This window comes from Ylistrum balloti, unplaced genomic scaffold (genome assembly GCF_031769215.1).
Source record: "Ylistrum balloti isolate Yb309-2 unplaced genomic scaffold, AGI_CSIRO_Ybal_v1 Utg370782, whole genome shotgun sequence".
Classification (NCBI taxonomy): Eukaryota; Metazoa; Mollusca; class Bivalvia; order Pectinida; family Pectinidae; genus Ylistrum; species Ylistrum balloti.
This window is the reverse complement of record NW_026782457.1, coordinates 82951-107630: the sequence shown is the minus strand read 5'-3', so window position 1 is coordinate 107630 and position 24680 is coordinate 82951. Positions and strand designations below refer to the sequence as shown.

At 35.1% G+C, this 24680-nt stretch overlaps 2 protein-coding genes across 2 annotated transcripts; one reads left to right on the top strand and one right to left on the bottom strand.

Annotated features, from left to right (window-relative positions):
- Nucleotides 1-3811: 3811 nt before the first annotated feature.
- On the bottom strand, nt 3812-13161 carry LOC132558374 (leucine-rich repeat-containing protein 74A-like). The gene is made up of 12 exons (XM_060222920.1): nt 12702-13161; nt 9855-10051; nt 9228-9335; nt 8702-8795; nt 8462-8511; nt 8205-8286; nt 7785-7870; nt 6518-6712; nt 6072-6167; nt 5626-5871; nt 4865-4950; nt 3812-3995 (listed from the first exon to the last, which is right to left on the bottom strand). Exons 1-12 carry the CDS (start codon nt 13159-13161, stop codon nt 3812-3814), a joined length of 1884 nt encoding a protein of 627 aa, XP_060078903.1.
- A 4553-nt stretch (nt 13162-17714) lies between these two features.
- Nucleotides 17715-23855, top strand: LOC132558359 (protein SpAN-like). The gene is made up of 10 exons (XM_060222904.1): nt 17715-17789; nt 18635-18893; nt 19389-19521; nt 20098-20170; nt 20659-20859; nt 21256-21385; nt 21884-22003; nt 22162-22268; nt 22969-23087; nt 23732-23855. Exons 1-10 carry the CDS (start codon nt 17715-17717, stop codon nt 23853-23855), a joined length of 1341 nt encoding a protein of 446 aa, XP_060078887.1.
- The last annotated feature ends 825 nt before the right edge of the window (nt 23856-24680 follow it).

Below are 24680 nucleotides of genomic sequence, written 5' to 3'. Positions count from 1 at the left end.
CCCTATCATTCGCGGGACAATTCAGTTAAGTTGGTACAACTTGTTTCGCAATTGATGTAAAAAAATATATATATCTTTGATTTAACCATTAACTTAATACAATAAATTATTACATAATTTTTGTTACAATCTTCTATGATTATGTTCTATTTTTTCAGTGATATTACAACGACACCAACTTTTCAGGATAAGACTTCACAGAATCCCACACCGCAGATTCAAGATATCTCCCAGAAAAAGAAAGTTCAAAATCTGTCTTTCGATAGGCCTCTTCCATCAACATCGATGCATGGTATTCATTTAGAAAAGCTGATTAATTTGAATACGGATTCTTCTACCGTTTTGGATTTGTATTTATCTGTTTTGCTGAAACGTCCAAGCACAACACAAGGCAATGGGTTCGATACCGGGCTTATCAAGTCAAGGTCAACAGAAACTTCCGATGACAGGTCAGGGTCAACTTTAGACGTGTCTTGCGACGATGCTTCGTGTAATACACTTACAAGTGTTCTTTTCTAGTGTCACCAAACTCGTCTTAAATCGAATCATATGTGTGGCATAACATTTATCAACACAGGCACACGCATCAGGATAAACGTTTCTAAAAGTGATGAGACTGCCCATTGCTTGTGTCAACATAGACGTCTGAAGGCAATTTGAGATCGACTTTTGGTGAATCTCGCGATGACGTATTACAAGTGTCACTAGAGGCATCAGTTGAAGACGAGTCGGGGTCAACGTTGGAAAAGTCTCCCGCTGACGTTACGTAAACATTACATGTGTCATCCGAGACGTCTTTTCAGGAGGAGTCTGGGTCAACTAGACATGTCTTTCGGTTGAGTTACGAGTAGGATTGCATTGCACGTTTCACCACAGGCAGCTGAAGACGAGGTGACTCAAAGTTAGCCGAGTTTTATGACACATTACCATTATGTCTCCTGTTTTATCAGCTTACCTACCCCGTGGGGCCAAATGAGCATATGGCATATCGCGTCGTCCGTCCGTTCGAAAACTTTTGCTAGAAATTACTACAAGTCGTGAACAACTGGGCGGATTTCAATAATTTTGTCTTGAACATCATTGGGTGAAGGAAAATCAGTGCTCAGAAACAGTGGGTCTGACCCCCACCGCCCCCCCCCCCCCTCGGACCAGAGAAGTGGGGTCAAATAGTAGAAATAAAGCAAAACCTTTAAAATCTAATTTCAATGTAGGAATATTTAAATTCTGACCCTATTTGGTCTGAATCATCCTAGGTATGTGAAAGGAAATCAATTTTATAAAACTGTTCAGTTCTCATTCATTAGGAATGATTGAATTTCGTCCTAGCTTTGTCTGAAGCACCCATGATTGAAGGGAACTTTATTCTGTATATTTGATGCATCTGATTCTCAAAGGACAGGATAGGGATACCTTATACATGAAACGAATATAAATCTTTTAAATGTTTTTTTCATTTAGTTTAGATGAAGTAATTTCAGCGAACTAAACCAGGTGAGCGATACAGGCCCTTTGGGCCTCTTGTCATTACTGCCCGCTATGACAGACATTCTTGTATTAAGCTCGGTTGGTCGTGCTCTAACGTATCTATATTATTATATTTCTTCGTCGTATTTTGCTGCACTATTTGTTGTGTTGACAGATAAAACTGAAAAAAAAACCGACATACGAAATTCAAAAATGACCTCTCGAGTACTTTATTGAAAAAATAACAGTTGAGTTGATTGGTCAGATTTCAAGATGGCCACTTGTCCGCAGCTTGCATTTTTGCAACAAAAGGAAATCTAGCTATGAAATTTAAGAATGAACATTTTTTTTATATTCAACATTATTTGCACAATTATGATTACATGTGTAATTTAGTGGTTAATGACATAAAAACCAATTAGTTTACAAATGCAGAAAAAGATCTTTAGACAATTAATCAATATGAGATTTAACCCTGCTTTCCCATTCCATACGCATTACATGTATGTGTTATATTGTTTATAGTTTCATGGCATGGCTAAAATTATGAAATACATAATATGGTTTACTTTTACTAAAATTGAAAAAAAAAAAATGCCGTTTAAGCGAGACTATGTTGTCACATACCCGGCATCGTCGTCGTCTTCAACATTTCATTTAAAGTTTTGTGTTCAAAAGTTCACCTTTAACCAAACTTGGTATATAGCTAGATCACATAGTGATCACTTCAACATACCTATCACTAACAACATTATCCTCCAGATCTTGCGGTCCATTGACTTTGCATTTTAGCTGGGGGTGCTGAGAAACTGGATTAGTTTACGTTTTGACGAAGTCTTTACATATGTAAGTATAACTGGTGTTCCAATCAACCCAGACTTACAGTTAAATTGTGGTATGGACAGGACAGCTGAACCCATCAAATGAATTACATTTCTGGGATAAAAAGTTCATATTTTGTATCACGAGATCATGGCCATGACCCTTTTAATCAATTTCAAAATTAGTACAGAGTTATATTGAAACAAGAACTCTAAAATCCCAGGAGAGATGTCGTCTTCCTCTTGAGAAATTTGGTATTTTAGGGGAAAACCACACACATTAGTAAATTCTAGTGCATTTTGCTATTTGCTTAAAAAGTATAAATCTGAAAAATCAAGAATGACGAGACTAATATAGCTGCTTATTCACGCACAAGTGTATTCTAAGTATTGTATATCAGCCAATCCAATATTGTTATAAGGACTCTGTTATTTAATATCATTGTGTATGTTACCTATTTATTAGCGATGGCGGTCTGTTTCCTATTTGTCTTCAAAATGTTGTCTACAGTAGAAGATAAAATGTATGTTACACATTGTATTATGAATGTGTTCAAACTACGAAACGAAGTTCACGATTAAAGAATAATTTAAGAATTAAACAATACTTTTGATTTTTTTTTTCAAATGCATTGTGTCATCTTATTAAATAGTTTCTGAACAGTTACTTAATTATTATGAATATTAGATTTGGAATTGTGAATTATACATGTATGAGATATATTCTCAGGTGAAATATATATGCTTGCCAGCTTTGTCTTCATTTAACGATACATTCATTTACAAAAGGTAAGGAAATGCAGAATATTACATACAAGTATAATGTATACAGGTGTGGTGTAATGTTATTGAATTACTGAATGAAAGATATTGCTTGAAGTAAATCTTTTGTATAATATCCAGTTGCAATGACTATGTAGCTAAGATATTTAAGCTTGTAAGTCGAAAGAATGTCCAGAATTTCTAACTTAAGTTCAGTCATTTTTATCCGCGCCGGCCGTTTGTTAGCATGCGAGTTTAGCTGGAAAGATCCCGCTGTGTACAATACGATAGCAGGTTATCTAAGTTCACCTGAAGATCTTCAGGTGTCGTAGATAATACAGGAATTGAATCGGAAATGTCGCCAATTTATTTAGAACTGTTCGACTCCTCGGAAAATTTTCAAATAGTTCGATGTAAATGGCGGAAATATTCACAACATTAGAGCACCACTATTAGATAGTTAGCAGTCTACGGAAACGTACAGGAATCAAAACACAACAGATATCTCCACTTATTTTCACCATTATCAATGAAAATAATTCATAAGGATATGGGTATTCCAGTATTTAATAAATATGATATGAACATACACAGTATGTAAATCAAGAGAACAGAAGTCATTCTTATTGAATTCCTTTCGTCTTTTCAATAGTTTTCTTCGTTACCATCGTGGACTTAGATTCAGATCTGACTCTTTTGTCATATATAGATTGTACATTATCGCCTTGGACAACGGTTAGATGTCACGTCAGGAAGAATATTCCTTACTGAAATCGGACCCCCGGGATCACACTATCCAGAGTCAGTTGACCGGGCTCATTTGGGTCACGGCGAGGCAAACTGACCAATTGTCCTCCACGGCGCTTTCCAGCAAACGGGGTGCGTAACGGATCTTCTGCCGTCGGGTCCCTTCCTGTCAGTACTAGATCGTATACATGTTCAAACTCTCTGTAAATACACAAAATCGCCATGAATCACAATGTGTATTTAGTAACTCATTTAACCCAATGTTGTAATAATTGCTTGAATTTGTACGCTGTACGAATCCATTTGAAAAAAAACACCACCCAAAAACATTGCGATAATTTCCAGTAAAAGATAAGCCATTGGTATTACGTTTCCGTTATCTAAGCTTGTACATACTTAGTTTTCATATAAATGTACACTCCACTCAATGTAAATATGAAGATTGAACTACGATTTTCATGTGTTTATGGTACTATGAACGCAGTGAAACACTCGCAGGCTTTATTTCACGCTACGAGATATATACTTCATTGTAACACTTTAAAATCTAGGTGATGATATTACGGTCTTACATACAATAGCAATTAGAAGCATTTCAGTTTTACAAATATGATACATCTATACCTCTGAGTTGTAATTCCATATATTTATGTACAACAGCTTTTTCGATATAATGGAGGAAATGATATTACACCCTTTCACCGAATAGATTTTAAAAGTATTTCCATTTGTTTAAAGTTAGAATATCGTGGATACTCCACGGGTTTCGATTTTTTGCGCTATCTGTCACGCACTGGCTTTTAAATTGGGTGTCGCTCCTTTGTATTCTTCAAAGAAGCCTTTTAGCCTGTGATTGGTCACTTTGTTTCCCTGAAACCCGCTACAGACCAATCAAATTACTTCGCCTGTGTCTGCAATTTGGCCATGAAATGCTCCGGAGTGCAGAGAGCCATAGTAAGTGTAACCTCGGGAGTATTGAGGATGAACTTACAGATGACTAAAGACAATTCGTAGATAAATGTAACCAATTTCATACACGTACAGTGCAAAACGGGATAATATATACATACTTCAACAGCAAAGTTCTATGGCGTAACTCCTTGCAAATTTTTCTCAGCTCTGTCACCTGTGTCCGATTGAATTCCTCTCCACAGTTCTATTGATGCATAAAAGTGGGAGTACAAAATGTAATCCAATATGAAATAAAAAAAAGTGGATGAAATCAGATTTAAGTAAATTTTTATGTAGACTATCAAAACAACAACACAACTTGTAAAACATTTTATGACTCTAAGACATGGTGATGAAGATGCCTGTGCGTGAATGTAAAGAGGTCAAATATAACGCAGATTCAACACACAGGCCCGTTTCACGAATCTTCCTTAATTTAGGGAAAGCTTAACTACTGTAAAAACATTACTTAAATTAAAGAAAAACTCAAAGTTAATAAATTTTGTAATGCTTTTTATTGGCAATTTTAAGTTAAGGAGAATTTCGTGAGCAGTGGCCGGGTAAAAAAAACTAGCGTCATCACGCTGCAATATCACCCCCGGTCAATATTTCTCAAAGGGATTTGTTCAAATTCCCGATCCACAGTCCATTTGTATTTATTATTGTTACTATGATACATAGATATGGACTGTCGGTCGGGAATATATGACAAATCCATGTAATATTTCTTTGTCATAAGAACACAGCATGGGATATCGTAATGCTAGTTTTTCTTTGTCAACACAAAAAAATTCTACCAATACTCACTGCTGCCCTTCTATGAAACATTAACTTAAACTCGTTGGTTTTGTGTTTTGAAAGAGTCTGTGTGTAAGCTTACCCGTATTATCTCTATAATATCGTAAGTGGTATAACTCTCCTCCCTTTCCTTCTCCAGATCTGGAAACACTGTTTTGATATCAAGACCTTCCTTTATCAAAAATCTACATATTGCTGACAATACTCGAGTCAACTGATCCAGGGTTTTAGATCGACGAGATGGAGGCCGCTTGATAGAAATAACCAATCCTCGCCTCGCGTTCAAATTTTCTATGACTTCCATTAGGTCAGAGTTCACATCCGTTCCCTTTAGAAGTATATAATACGAATATTCATTAGAATTAAAAAAATCGTATCTAGAAATGGAAATTCACATTTATAGTAATATTTAAATAAACACTTGGATTTGGAGTTGTAGAGTGTGCGGGATACTATTACTTAAACCGAAGATGTAACGATTAACATTAAATATTCCATACGACCAGAAGAATGTTTAGATATACTTACATCCAACTCAAGGTAGCTGAGTTTTTTCCTGAACTTGGAGGTCAACGGTTTGAGTATCTTAAATGCTCCCTCAGCAGACAGTTGATTGTGAGATAACTAAAAAGATAGCAATTGGTTTCATATCCAAAGATCACAAAGATTAGCAGAAATATATTCTTATAAAAACAAAATGTCGTTTATCTAATACTCCGATACTCGTTTTTGTATTGTTAAGATAAATACCATAACAACGGTATAAAAATGATAAATTTTGAGAACTAAAAAAAATGTCATTAGTTGGTACATAGCTACAATTAAGTCATTAATGCTGATTGCTAAATGCATTGAATGTATACTGACAGTTCAGTAACGTTTCTACCAACCAAATGACATAAAATAAGAAAAAAATTATATATTTTAAAAGAAAGATTAAGTTTTGTGACATCAATTAAAATCCTGTAATGTACCTTGAGTGACGTGAGAGATTTGTGGTAAGGAAGCACTCTAATGATGTAATCCACAGCGGCATCGGTGATTCGATTTGCACTAAGGTCAAGGGTAGTTAGAGCCTCGTTTCCACGTAGACCCTCCATCATGACCTGGCACCCAGAATTTCCAAGGCCATTCATTGAAAGAATCAATGTCTTTAGTGTGGAGTTAACCTGCCAAAATAACAAATGTGAAGCTAATGATTGATGTTATACAACTGCAAATTGATAAATCGTAAAAACAGAAAATCTTATGAGTCGAATGATTGTACAATTGTATATGGCTATATTGCGAGAAATCACGTGGGACCACTTAAGCGAGTTTTGTTCTAATAAACATTGACATGACATCGGAACAGACAATCCGAAATACTTCACAGAACTGCTTCACTTTAAGGATACTGACTTTTTGCATCATGACAAAGCATTTAAACAACGAATTAATAGAAAAAAAATCCAAGTCTTCAGGTATCCATGTATATTTATCATTGATTTGAAATTATGAATGACAATAGACGTTCTGAGCGCTACGGGTTATCCATTATTTGTCTTTATACAAAGCAATGCACTACAGTAATGCTTATCTCAGGGCTTCATGTCATATAAACAAGCTACAGTCAAACTTCATTATTTCGAAGTTGGAAAACTTCAAGTTATCAGAGGATTCGATTTATGTGAGATCAAATGTTTTGTGAAAAGTCAGACGAAATTAAACGGGGTCTTCAGGGTAAAGGAATTCGAGATAACAAGGTTCGACATGATTTTTGACAACAGATGTTCCATGACGTTTGGAACACAAAATATGTGATAAGATATTTGATATAGAAGCTCCCCCTGGTTCCATCGCGTGGTGCAATTAAGCTTTCCAAGGGCTGAGGTGATCTGCACAATCGAATGCTGCCCAATGTTTGCCACCTAATGATTATACTACTGTTTTATTTGTTAGAATTTGTTCATATGTCGCTGTACCTTCAGAACCTGCCAATAAATGTTCATATCTTGAAATTTCAGGGTCTTAACATTTTTAGAGTTTGGATAATTCTAAATTACGGAGGTTTTAGCTGGTGAAATACTGATTAACAATGATATTTTCGTTAGCGGACATTGTTTAGTCGGAATACTATGATTTACAGTCGAATCTCGTTATCTTGAACTCGTATCACTCGAAAACCCCGTTTAATTCGAAGCATTTCATCGGATTCGAGATAACGGGTTTCTACTGTATCTCTGTTATATATTTGTATACCTTGATACCCGTTGCTATCTTGGCAGCCCCTTGTTTCCCAATCTTATTCCAGCTGAGGTCCAAGTATTCTAGTGTGACGTTAGCCTCTAAAACAATAACATATCAGTTTCTATGTAGGCCTCATTGCGTTACATGTGTAAAAATATTAAAAATTTACGAAATATCGCAAGAATGCTTATACAATATTTATACATTTAAAAAAAGATGAGAGCGAAATATTTGAAGAGATTATTTGAAAATAAGTAAAATGAAAGATTATGTTTCTCCGCGCCACCCTTAACTATTTGGACTTCTTATCAAATAAAGATGCAAGAGCCAAAAGGAAATCTAAAGTACGAATAATTGTTGAGAATGAAGGAAATCTGAGTATCGTATGGAATACTATTCGATAACAACAGGGAGATCACGCGGTCTTCTTACCTAGAGCACGTCCTATTGCTATAGCCCCAGCATCTTCGATCTTGTTTTTTCCTAGTCGTATCTCCTTCAGGTAGACATTTGTCTGCAAGGCAAATGCACATCGTCAACCACGTAAATAATGAAGTGTTAAACACATAACATGCTACTTATTTTTGTGAAGAAGACATGACAACTACTTTATAGTATAATACCGATATCTTTACTTTCTGTTGCAGTTTTAAATAAGTAATTAGATAAATAAATAAAAGCAAACAAACCTCTATAACTTCAGCAAAGTTTTCACCTCCTTGTATGCCGAAATCATTACCTAAAACAGAGAAGTCGGAGATAGGTACTCTAAAATGAAAGTATAGCTATATATAGACAGGAGCGATACGATGTCGCATATGATGTTTATTTCAAAAACGGGATTAAAAGTGAACTGTGAGAACATCTGTAGTAAAACTAGGGTGCATGTAGTTAGCTGCCCCTATAAATTGCAAGTGTTGATGACTTACCTGTTAAGTCGACCTTGACGATATGTGAGTTATTGAGTAAAATGATCTTTGAGATATGTGATCCAAAACTACCCATAGGGTTGTTAGAAAGATTCTACAAAGTACAAAGGAAACATTTCAACAGCTTGATAGTGACTTATCACAATATTAGTGAAATTCTACGAAAACAAATAAGAAATAACCAACATGAATCTTAAATCAATACAAAATTTGATAAAAAAAAAAAGATTCGCACGGAGAGCAACGAAAAAATGTATAAATAATAAGGCCAGATGTTCCCGAAGAGTAAGCGTCTTCTTCTTGATCGACGAAATCTTGCATGTAGATATTGGACAATTTAAATAAGTAACATCAAGTTCTCAAGAAAGAAAGATGTTACTACGTCGCATTTCTTCAGAAATCTTACACTCGGCATGATCAGAATTTTAAAAAATGGCTATATAGGGTATATATTCTGCTTTAAAAGCTTAAATACATTTTGGTAAATACGTGTATATTGCTAGTGTTACTCTGATTATATTCTTACCACTTCCGTGACATATTTATTCTTCAGCAGCATCTCAGCCAGAGCAATCATCTGTTTGGGACCCAATCCATTGTCTTCGAGGTCTACTTTCTTAAATGTCAAGTGGTTCTGTGAATCATAAATTATTGAAAGTTTTAGGGAGGCACTTTCGGGATAGATGTCTTCACTTATCTTATACACTTCGCTCTTTACATCCCTGGAATATGTCATGACAAAATTGAAGGTTACATGGGTGACACCTTGTGAACAATACGAAAGGACTTTTCTGATCTTTTGATGTACATCATACGAATCTCGAAGACACTTAATGATATATTGTAATCGATTTGAAGCTGTGTGTCACTGTTTTGTTATCTTCAAAAGGAGCGTATTAACCTGTAATTGGTCAATTTTTTCTTATATGACCAATAAAGATACATCATTTGTGCCTTCAGTTTTACCATGGCATGTTCAAGGGTGCAGAGAACGAAAGTGATTATAACCCCTGGAGTATCGAGAATGCAGTTGTACATGAAACTGGACATGTCTGTGAACACCTGCCTTTTATCAAATCACTATCTGAATGTAACACAATGTAGAGACAGTGACGTTGTAAACTGATTTTACTTAAACTTAATTAGCACTAACCTCCACCTCCCAGCCAATGGCCTGACAGTCCTTCGCACTGAGGTAGCGGTGTCGCATAGTCAGCTCGTCGTCCACAGAGTGCCGTATAAAGTAGTTGTTCGGTACTGTTTTAAGCTTTCGGCACAGGTTTTTATATTCAGGGAAGTCACCGTCATCCTTAATCTGCTTCGTCCTCTCATCAATTATCAGCTCCATACCTACATAATTGTAGTATGTAAATTAATCATGAGGTAACTATTATATGTTTGTATGTCATATTTTTGCCATAGTCATGTTTTTATTTGTTTGTAAAATGTCATGCTTATCATATCAATATGTATTAGTTTATGATATCTGTCAGTAATCAGAATTGTTTTGCCTTTCACACTACGTATGAAGTCATTAAAAAGGAAGATCGTGTCGGCACAAAAACATTATTCATAACAAGATGTGTTTATGGAACCATGTTGCAATAAAATTATGAAGTGGGACATTAAAACTATACTGTGTAAGGCATGTGATAATCGAATGCACAACGTTTCAAATATGGTAAAAGTTCATGGCCAAGGTAACATGGTGAAAAATGTTGGTATAACTGTGTAGACACACACGGCTGAATTTAATAATAAGTAATAGTAACCATGGAGTGATATAAATGTCATTTGTGGCAGCATAGCCAGGGTAATTTCACCCATTTACCTGAGAGATTACGTAACATGTCAGAGTTAAAGGTCTTATAAGCTGTTGTGTAAAATGATCATCATTACAAGTTATTGTCACAAGACATTATTTTCCTTTCTATAAAATGCACAAAAATATTACTAATAACAGCAGCAAATTGTTAGAAGTAACAGTTTACATTGGTTTATGGAGGTTAGGGTCGCAGAATTAATTTGTATCATTAACACGACGACATAATTCGTGATGTTGACGCCCGCACCAGATACGAGTAAAATATTTCCCAGTATGATTGGTGTTTATTTGCAACAACTCCTGATACAATGCATAATATTTATCCGAAGGTTCAGGATAAAAAACCTGTTATACCGTGTCTGATATGCTTCAAGCTCAAGTTAATAATATGTCAATATTTGATGTCGAACATTATGTTTATTAGCTCCTCACTGTGAAGGTATCAACATCAACAATATCTCAATTACTAACCCTGATCGTGTACAACATAATCATATGCATACATATAACACACTCCTACAGCACTTTCGCTCTCTGCAACCTTGGAACATGATGGTTCCACGCGACAACTTATGGACAAAACGAAAAGACTAGTTTGATCCTTTAATGTACATCAAACGAATCTCGAGGTCGTATAACGGTATATTGTTATGGCTTTGAAGTTTGATGTTGCTCTTTTGTAATCGTCATATTATTTCTTCTGAAACCATCAAATTACTTCGCTTCTGCCTTCAGCTTCGCCATGACATGTTTCAGGGGTGTAGAGAGTGAAGAGATCATAATTACATGAGTATCGGTGATGACACCCCTATTGTATTATGTACAAGATATATCCTTAGTCAGAGTGAACGAAATTTTATGATCTACGCGACAGTATTGCAGCAATTGTACCTGAGAGATATCTATCAATATTTACGTTTCATTATTTGTATTTACCTTGGAGGCTAAGTAAATGTTTTCATCAATTAATTCTTTACAACCATCGTTATGGTAGATGTTATACCCAGGGGAATTAAATGAATAAGTTAACACACTTTTGAGGAATCAATAAAATGACTATCCCAATATAACTATTCTATACTGTAAGTTTACATTACTGTATCGTCAACACAAGATTGTTTGTCTGCCAATATCAGTAAATTGATTACCTGTGTATAATCATGTAATATACATATATGAAATAGCAACTAATCCGGTATTTACATGTACAAAGCAGAGTAATCAAATTATATTAAAAAAATAAATCCATACTATTATATATGAAATCTCTTTGAAGTATGAGTTATCAATTCACTACTTAGCGCTCATTAAATTCACTTTATATTTCTAGCTACTTGCCAGTATCTAATGAGTATTCTGATAACGTGTCATCGTTCAGCCATTTTCTTACCATTCATCGTTACTCTCTTTATTAAATGGCACGGCCTAGCAGATAGTTCGTTACTTAATTCGTTCCATGAGTGTCAATTATTACAAAGTAAGGGAGACTGGATGTTCTGTTACAAAGCTACCAAAATCATTATATGGTACTTCATGCTCAATATTTGTCGCACAGCATTACTTATGGAATTCAGGGACTAATTAGCCTGACTTCTCTGATTAGATCGGATGGGGCTGTCGTGCTACCGTTTCCGTGTTTTGAATATTTCAGGGTGATTACACTATAAACGTGCCATTATCAGTCCGTCTTGATATTACCTTGTCTGTTTGAGGATGTGAATCTCTTTAACTCACTTAGTTCGAAGGACCGATGATTTTAAAGTCATAGTGGATTTTGACCAGATTTGTTCAGAAGCATTCATAAGAAAGGAAAACATTTTTTTTTGCCCCTTAAGAATTGAGGGACGGGACCGAAAAGGGCTGGTAGATCAAAATTCTCTGGTTGGGCGCGGCCACCAGGGCTGGAAAAGGCAGGCTCACATGGGGAAATAGATATAGATCTTTCAAATGTTTGCTTGTCATTAAGTTTAGATGGAACAATTTCTGCTAAACCAGGTGAGCGATGTAGGCCTCTTTGTTTACAATGTAAATAAGAGATGAAATAACTCTTTGTTCAGTTACGTCGTACATATTTAATCAGACTATACAAATAAATCTTATTGTGTTTAATTGAGACATTTCAGTTGTATTTTTATTTTCTTCAAAGAATTTCTTTACCCTTAATGAAACACTTACCTAAATCAGTATCGAGGTCTGTATCGTATTCGTCATCATCACTCTCTACCCAAGTCCTTTTTGCTAATCGACTTGGAGTTTCAACATTAAAATATACTTCCAGATCCTTCTTTAATTTAGACGTTCTTAAAAGTCGTTCCTTCTTTTCCTCGTACACGTCATCGCCTAAAACCTTTCCTGTCATCCACGCCGTCCTACGAATTTCTGCTGATGTCTTTGACAACGCAGAACAAGGGCTGTTCCTATCGCTGTTTTTGGAATTACTACGAGAATGTTGTTCTTTTGATATTTTTTTCCGCATTTTTGCACTGTTTGGAAGTTTCATGCCACTGCTGTTTGAGTATCTACCGCTTCCAAAGCTTCGTTCTGACTTAAGGTTAATTGACGCAGGTCGTGGTATGCTAGGGAGCGAGGGAGTTGTGCTTAGTATTGGTGACCGACACTGAAAGGCCCCGTCCATCTGTAAAAAAAAAACAACAACACAGAAATGTTTAACATATTTGTTTGAACATAAACAGATTTCATTAGTGACTAGATTATTTATTCCGAAAGTGGAAAATGAACAAGATACTCTCGAAACGTTTAATATTCATCAGCGACTTCTCCAAATATTATAGAAACAAAAAACTTCATTGGAAACGGATAAGATAACCCAAGAGCTTTATTGCAGATTAGTGAAGAAATTCTAAATAGATGAATATTATCATAGACTTGATCAGATAACCAGCTGACAACTTTAAGCTTGCACTTACATGTATGTAGTGAACCAATAATCTTACTCATGGTTAACAGATATTTTATTATGGTGCATATGCATTGAGATATTTTAGTTTCCAACAGCATGTCGGAAAAATATATTATAGGTTAAACTTCGCAGTAATGACGCGAATAGATTGGAATTATCTGTTGAAAGTGGAAAATGTACTTGTACATTATGGATATAATGATATAGTGTTATATATTAGATATATGTTTATCAGGGACTGATGGGAGTGATACAACCATTACTATTATACTATCAATGTCAAAATTTGAAGCTGAAAAAGTTCTGTTATCTCATACCCTATGTAAACAGTAGCAGTTCAGTACCTTTAAGATATTTCTTTAAATCCTTTTGAAACGTATTGGTACAATGGTATTTGTTGTGATTATGTGCGTTGCTCTATTGTGAAAACGTCATTTTCACGGACTTGTTATTTAACTAACTTTATAAGTAAGCCATACATCTCACCAAAGGCACAAAATGTCATGAACATGTCGTTTCTGAAATATCAATTCCGCTAATATCAGTTGCTCACAATAAGATGTCATTATTGTCCATGTACGGTATCTGTTAACGTTTTAATACATATGATGTTCTTCTTTAAAGGTTGTTGAGAAAGTGAGCCGTTAAAATGAATTGTAAAGCAAAACGTGAAACAATATTTATTTAAATATATTATGTGACTTACATTTTCATTATGTTTTATTAAATCATTGCGTGGTGTATATATTAGTCTAAGAAGTCAAAACAAAATAAATATATTAATCCGATCAACGTTACAATCAAGGGAAACGATATATATATATAATTATGTTTTGGCTACCACATTAGAGAAATAATACAATTCAACGATATGAAAACTTACCCTGCGGAAATTTCTGTATACGATGCTCACGACATAAAAATCCCTGACTTATTATTGCTTAATGGTGATCCACCATGATCCATCATCTCCCAGAACTGGACCTGGTAGTAGTGTTCACTATTGGTCAGCTGTATAGTGCTCTCGACCGAAATGGGTTTTGGAGTCACGAACTTAAACATTCGGCTATCGTTCTAATACCGTGTGTCTGGAGAGCCCATAGACCCGTATCGCCAGTGTTTATTGTAAATGATAATCCGCGCCTAATCACGAACCCTATGGAAAATAAACACCAAAACGGTGTATCGCTAAAGCGGTGGGTAAGCTGACATAGAGAGCTTTAATCTGTACACACAAAGGACATAGGTATTAATCTCATCAAAGTAATAGGTATTACCTTAAAGGCACGTAGTCTCCGTGTTCAGTTAATTTATTCAGAATTGTACGATAAGAATTATAGTAGAGAGAAGTGCATTCTATTTTACCACTTGGATATACATTTTAAGACAACAATTATGCCTCAGAATCAAATATTCGTGGTTATAACAAACCACGTCGTTAATGAATTTTGTACAATATACCACGACGTCAAATATTCGTGGTTATAACAAACCACGTCGTTAATGAATTTTGTACAATACACCACGACGTCAAATATTCATGGTTTTAACAAACCACGTCGTTACTTATTCTGTACAATACACCACGACGTCAAATATTCGTGGTTATAACAAACCACGTATTTAATGAATTTTGTACAATACACCACGACGTCAAATATTCATGGTTTTAACAAACCACGTCGTTACTTATTCTGTACAATACACCACGGCATGAAATATTCATCGAAAAATCATACTTCGTCGTTACTTATTCTGTACAATACACCACGGCATGAAATATTCATCGTAACTTTAAACAATACACTAGTTCTACACCAAGTCTCAATTTAACCGACGTTGATATATGTACATAAGGCCAACCTATTATCATCCAAACATAACATGAAAAACAGACAGTTTAAAACATCACTGGTCAAACACACCAAAATGATATCAAACATAACATTCGCTTTGTTGTCAACATTTGTTTCGTAATCTGATAAGAGATTTCTTTGTAAGATACGAAATTAAAAAGAAACTTTGGAAATCTTTGGAAATGTTTATCGTATCTTCCCAGGTATATCAAAAACGACTTCCTGTTTGGAAATTATTGATCAAGAATTCAATAACATTCCATTTCATGAGGTTCATGGTGCGACAGTTACTTTCTTCTCAAATCACTACTTTTAGTATCATTACTAATTTGGGACAAGGGTATAAAAATCAGAATATGCAGCCAATCACATCTTCGCTAGGTAATATCTGACCTCCGTTTTGCATCACAGATTGTTAGATATTTGTAATGGCAGTAGTTATATAACGAAACAACATATAAGAAACAAGTACAAACCTTCACACAAAGAAAAACATGTCTTAATCTTTAAACAGGAGAAAATAGATTTTTTTTTTAAAGTAGTATTCTGTAGTTCAGTTACATATTTTGTTGAAAAGAATTTGGAATCAAACGAAAGAAAAAATAAATAGCACTTCCAGTACAGTGTAGTTAGACACACTATAGCAAACTAACATATTACATTGTGGTTGTTTTGTTCTTATCCAAGTAAAAAGACACAAGTGAATAGTATCTTTAAATACAATGAAACTAGAAATACCAATCAAATGTTTGAATTAAAATGCGTGCTGAATGTGTTTCTTTAAGACACCTGTGCCCGAAATTAAAACTCATCTTTGGAAACTGGACAGACAACCCCGAACCATTTGTAGTTATTGAACAATGACTATGTTATCGATTACTTCGTGACCTGGTTAATGGTGATTTGGGGCGCTAGGAGAGACGATCAATGTTTACTATTGACACGTACACCATTTATGTCATGCCGCGGATTATATTTAACATAGTTGATGTTAATTGTTTAAACAGACATCGAACTGACGCATCTGGATATTTATTTATCTGGGTTTAATTGGGCGCATGGAATATGTTGGCCAGCTATGGTAATTTGTCATACGTGATTGATGTGGATGTTATATTTTATCAAACTTTTATTTAAAGAAGTCGCTCATTCTTTATCGTACACAATGTACCGAGATTTCTAGAAGACATTTTGATACTTGAATCACCATCTTTCATACAACAACTTCAGATGGGTTTCTTGCCCTTTTAAAGGGCCTTCGGCGTCCATCGACCGAAAGGATTATCGAGACACCTAAATTTACACTATCGTTCCCGATTTTCGTTTATAACTTTGCTTCTGTTTTATTTTCTATGTATGTGATGTAACTTATATTTTATTTATGTCATATTTTGTATCTTGATAAAGTGGCGGATTATCTCGAAAATTTGACAATTCACTTGCTTGTATCGTTATTATTACTTCATTAATCTACTAGCACCAAAATTCAACTTAAATATCAGAAAATCTTAAAGAACGTCAAGTACATGTGTATATTCTCAACCGTGACACTGTTCAAGTGAAAATAGATCAACTGTCACACGAAGTTGTGTTCACCTTTCCTTTTTACTGAGTAGATATGTATGGAAATTAATGCATTCCTAGTTTTTGTTCTACCTCTTCTATAAATTATCCAGACCCTAAAAACACCGTATTGATATATAAATAATCCAAATAATATAGTTAATTAGGAAATGGATATTTTTCCATTTAAAACTTGTGTATAAAGAAGTAAGGTGCCAGTCATTAAAAGTTGTATTTTCCACTAATCATGACGTTACAAAACGAGATGTCCCATTTTGTTCTTACCGAGAAGTGTATGTAGGCGGTCAGTGTTTGTTCTTAATTATCTATCAATCAATCAGATCGATATGAAGCGGATATTTGTGATCTATTAACTTTCCCCTCTTCTCGATTGGATGTCATACATGTTACCCTGGCGTACGGTGTTTTCTGTAGAAAAACCTGGCGACCTGATGTCGTATGTTAATTACGTAGGGTATGTCCCAGGAAGTTAGGGAAGACATAAATTATGTCGATTGATATCAGAGTGGTCCATACTAAGACTTAACAAGTTCACAATTTATTGGTGATTTCGCCGTTAATACATCAATACTATCAAACTGATAAAAAGGTCCCTTCCTGGTAAAATGTGGTGTTCGAATGGCCATGTCCTTATTTTATATGTCATACATCATTGTCGAACAATAGCCTTGCCTCAAACTGTGTCCTATTAATTTACACCAGATAAACATCCATCAATGGTTGAAGCGTTACCATGGAAGGACGCGGAAGTTTTCTAAGGTTATTTATGAGAGAACTTATCCTATATAAAGGCGCTCGAAATCGGACGCCATCAAAACCAGCGTCACGATGAACGAAAATATGTGCTTGCTGATTCTTTTAATGCTTGTGCAGCAAGCTTTTGTTTTCTCCAAACCTTTGAAGGTAAAGTACATAAAAACACAGAATGGTGTTTTTTTTTTCCAGAAAAAAAGCGAAAATCACCAAACCTTTGCGCAATACACAGTACTTTCTTCTACATAATTCATTACGATTCTTGACGATATCTTTGCATATTTTTTATCGAGTTACAATTTGCAAGTAAAGTTTACGAAAATATATTGAAAAGATGCCGATTCATAGACAGGATCTACACAGAAGTCAAAATCATTTGCACAATTTTGTTTTGTTTTTTACTGTTGTAGAATATAAAGATGTTTGTAGGCAAACATTAATTGCATGCTAGTGTATCGTCATGTTTATGCCGAAAATACTGATGTCAAAACTTCCATGCATCAGATGTCATTTATCGTACTTTATAAATATGTACGTAATAACAGTATATATAACGGAACTACTGTGCCAGTGTAAATTATAGGTAAACATTACCTTAACAGATCTATTAATGACGTTGCCAACTATATACACTATTCTGAGATAGTTATACCCCAGCCCAGTCACACAAGCACGACACTTGAATATTATCTTGTCAATACTTAAATTATACATTACCTAGACACTTCTTATACGAACTGTTACAACTTTTTTTTACCATCACAACCTAAAGAAATGTTTAAATATTTCCTTTATCTTATTACTTGTTCAAATATTTCTTGAATAGTTTGATCTTTCAATTTTTATGTAAAATTCAAAAATCTATCGTATAATCTAGAACGTTATCAATGAAACACAAATTTGTCTCGGAGGAGCTGATATTGTATTGAGAGCCAAAGTATATGAAAAATTTGCAGCAATACTTTTTTGTCGTTCATGTGCTTTGTCTTTCATAGCAATTTTCTAATGCATCAACACAACTTTTCAAACACTCTCGAAAAGATTCGTCTGAGCAAAGCCGACCCGCAGAGGAGTGGAGTGTGAAGGGTGCTTTCGAATCGGATATACTGTTGACCTCCGAACAAGCTAGAACTATAAAGGCAGGCATCTTGTCTTCTGAGTCTGGTCAGTTTCGCAATAAACGAAAAGCATTGACAAACATCGAGTCCCTCTGGCCCTCTGGAGTCATTCCGTACCAGTTCGAAGCGGATTTCCGTAAGTGACATTGTTATCTTGTTTGTGAGAAATGGTCCTGACTTCGAGAGCTGTGTCAATTTTCAATTTTTTACCGTCTTGATAACATGTTGTAACGAGAGCTGTTTAACCACAAGTCAAAGGCTTGATATTTAGGTTACTTCTGTGTATTAGCGCTAGAATCGTGAAACTGTCTTAGTATTAAACAAATGATAGATAAAAGAAGACATACTGTTGGAATAATGAGACTGAATTAATGTACATCTCTTTGATTTCGCGAATACTTTATTTTGCGAACTTACCTCTTCAGATATATCCGCGAATACATGATTTCGCGAAATCTGCTCTACAATTGAATCTAGGTTCGTAAATGATGAGCTATTTCAGAAGTGGACTTAGGTACCGATAGGTTTAGGAAAGATAGAAATTACAGATCATGCGTTTTTTTTAGCTCACAGTTTTAAGTAAACAAATAAATAAATATAAACATTCTTCGCATGTCAATTTCGCCAACAGCTTGGCGTGGTGAGGTTCTTAAGGCCATCAAACACTGGGAGAATGAAACATGCATCACTTTCAGAGATGTTTCGGCCAATGTCAAGCCCGATCTTGGCCATACAAGTCTACTACAATTTTCGATCGGTGAAGGGTAAGCAAAGCATGCCTGTAATATGAACTTATTTTACGACCCATCTGTTACTTTGGTATACAACATATGTACTTCAATTAATCAATTATGCCTTTGTTAATTACAAGTAAAACTGATAAGTGAATTATTTTATAACTTGAGCGATTAAAAGAAAAAAAATGTTTAAAACGCTGCAACATTTACTGATGTCAGTATTAAATGGAATTCTTATTGATTTCATAAAAGGAAAAGAATTTTCAATTTTCAATGAACTGCTCAGCAGTTCACGTAAATTTCTCTCTACGCCAGTTGTTTAAATGAACCCATGAAATCAGTAGTAAATTATGGTATACATATATTTGTATAATGACGCATATGATTCGTAATTTGGTACTTTGCATTAAAAATACATATTTTTTAAATTCTAACGACAGATTATTTTGTAAACAAAACCCCAGATTTGTGACGTTTCACAGAGTCATACCTACTGTCATCTTTTAACATCGATGTCTAACTTATCTTCTGAAAATAACGTTAAACTGTTTATGCAACATGTAATATAAACCTGTGACAATATTTCATACCTTATATGTACAGGTGTTCGTCACATATCGGCAGAAGTAGTGACGGAGGAGCACAGGAGACATTTCTAAGTGAATCTTGTCATTCGGTAAGCGGTTAACTTTATTGTATGTCTACATCGATGTTACACAAGAAATAACAAGCATACAATAAAGAATTTATTTTTTTCCTGTCTAGTAAAAACAAAATAATCAAGAGAATGCCATCTGGCAATATGATCATAATTCAAATTAAAATTCCATAAAATTATGGCAAAATATGAACACGGAGAATCCTGAAAAATCACAATGAGAATAAGAGACAATTTGTTCCGGAAGAGTAAGCGTCTTCGTCGATGACACCCGCCATGTAAACCTTGGTCAATCCAAGTAATTTGTGTCACATTCTTATATGAGAACAGGCCAACAGGCCAACAGGTGATGAAACAAGTCTTTAATTTATACGACCTATGTAATACTCCCAACAACAGTGTTCGGACTGCTACAGAAAGTCGGTAAGTAATTGATGACAAAATAACGTAAATGACTTACAAAATCTGAAGTACTTTGTCTGAACATTGGATCTGACTAATTACAGGTTGGTTCTGTAGTACATGAAATCGGACATGTGATAGGGTTCTACCACGAGCAATCACGTCCTGATCGAGATGAATATGTGCAAATCCATGAAGACAATGTCAAGTCTGGAGAATTGTTTCAGTTTCGGAAGTATGATACAAATCGTATTCGAACCAACGAACCTTACGATATCGGATCTGTAATGCATTACGGGCCTAAGGTGAGTGCAGAAATCTTAGTGCGGTTAGACTTCAACAACCAACACGGGCGATTAAACAACAAATCTATTACAATCTCGTGCATCAACCCAATGTTGTACTCTGTCCTACTACACAAGCAGAATTAGTTTATCGTCACTGAAACTCCTCGAAGAGAATCACGCAGTGATCGAAAACTTAGAAATAGGTGAACTGAAAGATTGATACACACAAGCATTTGTGGGTATTGTGTATGATGTTTATAAATCAAAGTTGACGTAACAAGACACGAGCAGCTCGTAGAGGTGTGATATTCTTTGCTATTTTTAGGTTGTCGTGCCATGCATAAAGCTATCAGTATCTTAGGATAATCAGGTTCTTATGTCACATTTCATTTTACTATCATTATATTGCTTCAGTGGTTCAGCAAAGATAGGGAATCTCACACCATCGACCCATTGGACAAGAGAATGACGCCGTTGATGGGACAGAGAGAGGGACTCAGCTATATAGACGTTAAAACAGCCAACAGCCTTTACAACTGTAACAGTAAGCGTTCGTTATTACTAAAAAAAGGTCCGTTTTGTTTAATTTTCATGTATATTGAAAAATAAAGAAGTTTTTACATATGGTCACATGGACGAATTTTCTGTGAGCAATCTTCCGGCTAGCTCCAAATGATAATCGCGATAACCATTGGATTTAAGGCATGTATTCGACATTTCGATGAATGTCTTTCATACATGAGCGCACATTACTTTCAGAAATGGCATTGGTAATAATGCAAGCGCTTTCCAAATTTGATGAAAAATAACAGGTATCCGGTTGAATTTTTGCCAGCCACCCATTTATCTATACATGCACAAATATACGATGCACTGTTATGAACGTCATTCTTGACACAGCAAACACCAAAAAAGATGTTTTATACTTTTTTCATTGGCTAAGTTACCCTATGGGTGTAGCCTATTTTCTGAATGGCATTACATACCTATTTCTAACAAAGGAGGCAAGATATATATTATTTATACTATGGCACGTTTGCAGGTAAATGTCCCGCTGATCTTATGTGTGAGAACGGGGGTTACGTGGGCCCACGTTGCACATGCGTGTGCCCAAATCAACTGACCGGTCGGACCTGTTCTCAGGTGGTTCGCGAAAACACAGGTAAGTCAGAAATATTTAAATCAGCCTTTAACATAAATACATAATAAATTAACTAGACATATCGGATATAAATGTGTCTTTATTTTTGTTAATTAGATATGATTGTATTTGTTTAATGTTGGCCTTTCTCTACGATATACTAATGCTATGTTGACCAGACGGATTAGATTGCGGGGGAATTTTTACCCAGCACACCGGTACGATTACCTCACCTGGCTATCCAAACAAGTACAGCAACGATACAATATGTAACTGGATGATCAAAGTAAGTGTTCCAACATTCATCCTCGATATTTCAGGGGTTACAATCAATTTCGCTCTCTGCACTCCTGGAACATGTAGTGGCAAAAAAAAGACACGTGCGAAGTAATCTGATTGGTTCCCGAGGAAGAAAGTGACCAATCACAGGCTGATACGCTCCTTTGAAGATTACAATGGCGTGACACCCAACTTCAAAGTTATTACAATATACCGATATGCGACCTCAAGATTCGTTTGACGTACATCAAAGGATCAAACTTGTCTTTTCGTTTTGTACACAAAGTTTCGCAAATGGAACCTTCAATTTTGTTGTGATATGATCCAGGGATGCAGAGAGCGAAAGTGGCCGTAACCTCTGGAGTATCAAGAATGTCGAAAATTATTAATAATTAATTATAATGTCTAGACTCAACTCAATATTGCCGATAGTTTAGCGGAAACATATTTCTTCAAGGATAGTGAAGACGTACATCAAATGAATCACGCTGCTATTTTTTAAAATTTGCTAAATACCATATAGGAAAGTCGCAATGTCATCGTCACTCAGTAAAATATAGTGTTTAATGTCCTGTATGAAACGCACACCATCAATGACCAAATGTACAGCATACATGAAATCAAAATACGTTCGCTGCATACATTGGATTGTCAGCGTTGTCAACGCATTCAGATTCACGTATCAAGTCTCGTGTCTTTTCCCTTAGGCCGACCAAGGAAGAACCATTATATTGGACATTCAGACGTTTTCATTGGAGAATGGTAACGCATGCCAATTTGACAGTCTGGAGGTTAGAATCTACGGACCCGGTCTCGCTGGGCCAAAGTATGTATTCAATACTTGCACTTGCGTACTAGTATTTCCGTTTTGTTTTGCATACAAGTGTACATTTCGGTATCCAACGCGTGTCATAGGCACAGTGTGGACCATTGAATTCAAACGATTATTATATGGTACCGGAGTCATTTTCTATGCAATATTTTTTGTAAGACGTGGTGAAATGTGAAGTGTAATGATGGCTTCAATTTATTTTATCATTTACTTCTAGAATTTTATATTTTGGAACAGACGCAATTTTGTTGGTCTTGTGGTTTATTGAGATCTTGTTATTGAAGGAGAAACTCTTCGTCCTTGTGTTTAGACCTTACGGTAAACAAATGACTGTTTATACAGTATTTTGGTTACGTTGTTCCCTTGGTGAAAACACTATAGACTCCTTCCAACATTATGGATTGCTTTATTTCAGTATAATTTATACCATTCAATACGTCCACGCCTGATAAAGTGCTTTGACATATTTACTTGTATATGTATAACTCCAGTTTAAACGTCCATGTATATTGACGTGGTATTTCCCCTCCAAAGTCCAAGATTTTTATATTTTTTTTCTTTCTTCGAAGCACCTATTATCAGAAAATATAGATTTCCTGGTAAATTAATTTTTATTACTTTTTTTTCTAAAATTGTAGATTGTGTGGTGAATTCAAGAAGTCAGAACAGATGACATATCATGGACAGAGTCTTGTAATCCGGTTTAAATCTGACGAAAGCTACACTGCTTCTGGTTTTAGTATCAATTACCACATACAATAGTTTAAATGAATGCTTGATTGAACCATAGAGCTACATAGTGTTATCTTGTATATGATTTTTTTTCATACAAAGGTTTTGATGACTGAATGATTAAGTAGTATTTTTGCAGTCTTCAATAAGCTGCACCGAACACGTGAGATATAAATATGAAAGGAGCACGTCTTAATCATACGATATTCAATAAATTCAGAATCAAACTATAGTTTCAATTTTTTCTTATTATTTGTGATCAAATACAGGTTTTGTCCTCGTTAAATTTCACTCAAAGTTTGTATTGCATAATTCATTTCATATCAAATTTCAAATTTCAATGCGAATTATTCAAATATTAAACAGATTAACAACTTGATAGTTTTTAGTTTTTTGCAATGATTGCACGCTTCGAATCTAGCTAAAACGATGAAGAAAATGATAAATGACGTTTTTTTATGCTCGGTATACGAAATGTGATGTCACATTTCTTCTTACTTTTAACAGCAATGTCGGTTACACCTACAAGAACTAGAAGCACATTGTTCAGTTCAATATTATTATGAATTATATTGTACTTAAAGTACTGTAAATGTTGCTTAATTGATCTATACAGCGGAAAGAGTAAAATAAATCAGTGATTGTGGACCCTCCGGTTGAATATTCACAATTGGGAAATAAATCACGATTTCTTTGATTCTGAGACAGATATCTCCTTACATCAATGTGAACACGTGTGTTGCTTATAGTCTATCATATATTACTTTAGAACAGAGCATGTCTCAACATTTCAATAAAAATACAAATCAATGATCTATCCTGCTATAAGGTGAATCATGATGGGTACAATAAAAC

Excerpts from the sequence above, each read along its gene's own strand:
- LOC132558374 (XM_060222920.1), bottom strand. The coding sequence starts at position 13,161 with ATGGACGGGGCCTTTCAGTGTCGGTCACCAATACTAAGCACAACTCCC. Across the intron at positions 9,336-9,854 it reads CCATTGGCTGGGAGGTGGAG|AACCACTTGACATTTAAGAA; the intron begins GTTAGTGCTAAT and ends TATGATTCACAG. Across the intron at positions 4,951-5,625 it reads ATATTATAGAGATAATACGG|AACTGTGGAGAGGAATTCAA; the intron begins GTAAGCTTACAC and ends ATGCATCAATAG.
- LOC132558359 (XM_060222904.1), top strand. The coding sequence starts at position 17,715 with ATGAACGAAAATATGTGCTTGCTGATTCTTTTAATGCTTGTGCAGCAA. Across the intron at positions 22,269-22,968 it reads TATGTAACTGGATGATCAAA|GCCGACCAAGGAAGAACCAT; the intron begins GTAAGTGTTCCA and ends CTTTTCCCTTAG. Across the intron at positions 23,088-23,731 it reads CCCGGTCTCGCTGGGCCAAA|ATTGTGTGGTGAATTCAAGA; the intron begins GTATGTATTCAA and ends CTAAAATTGTAG.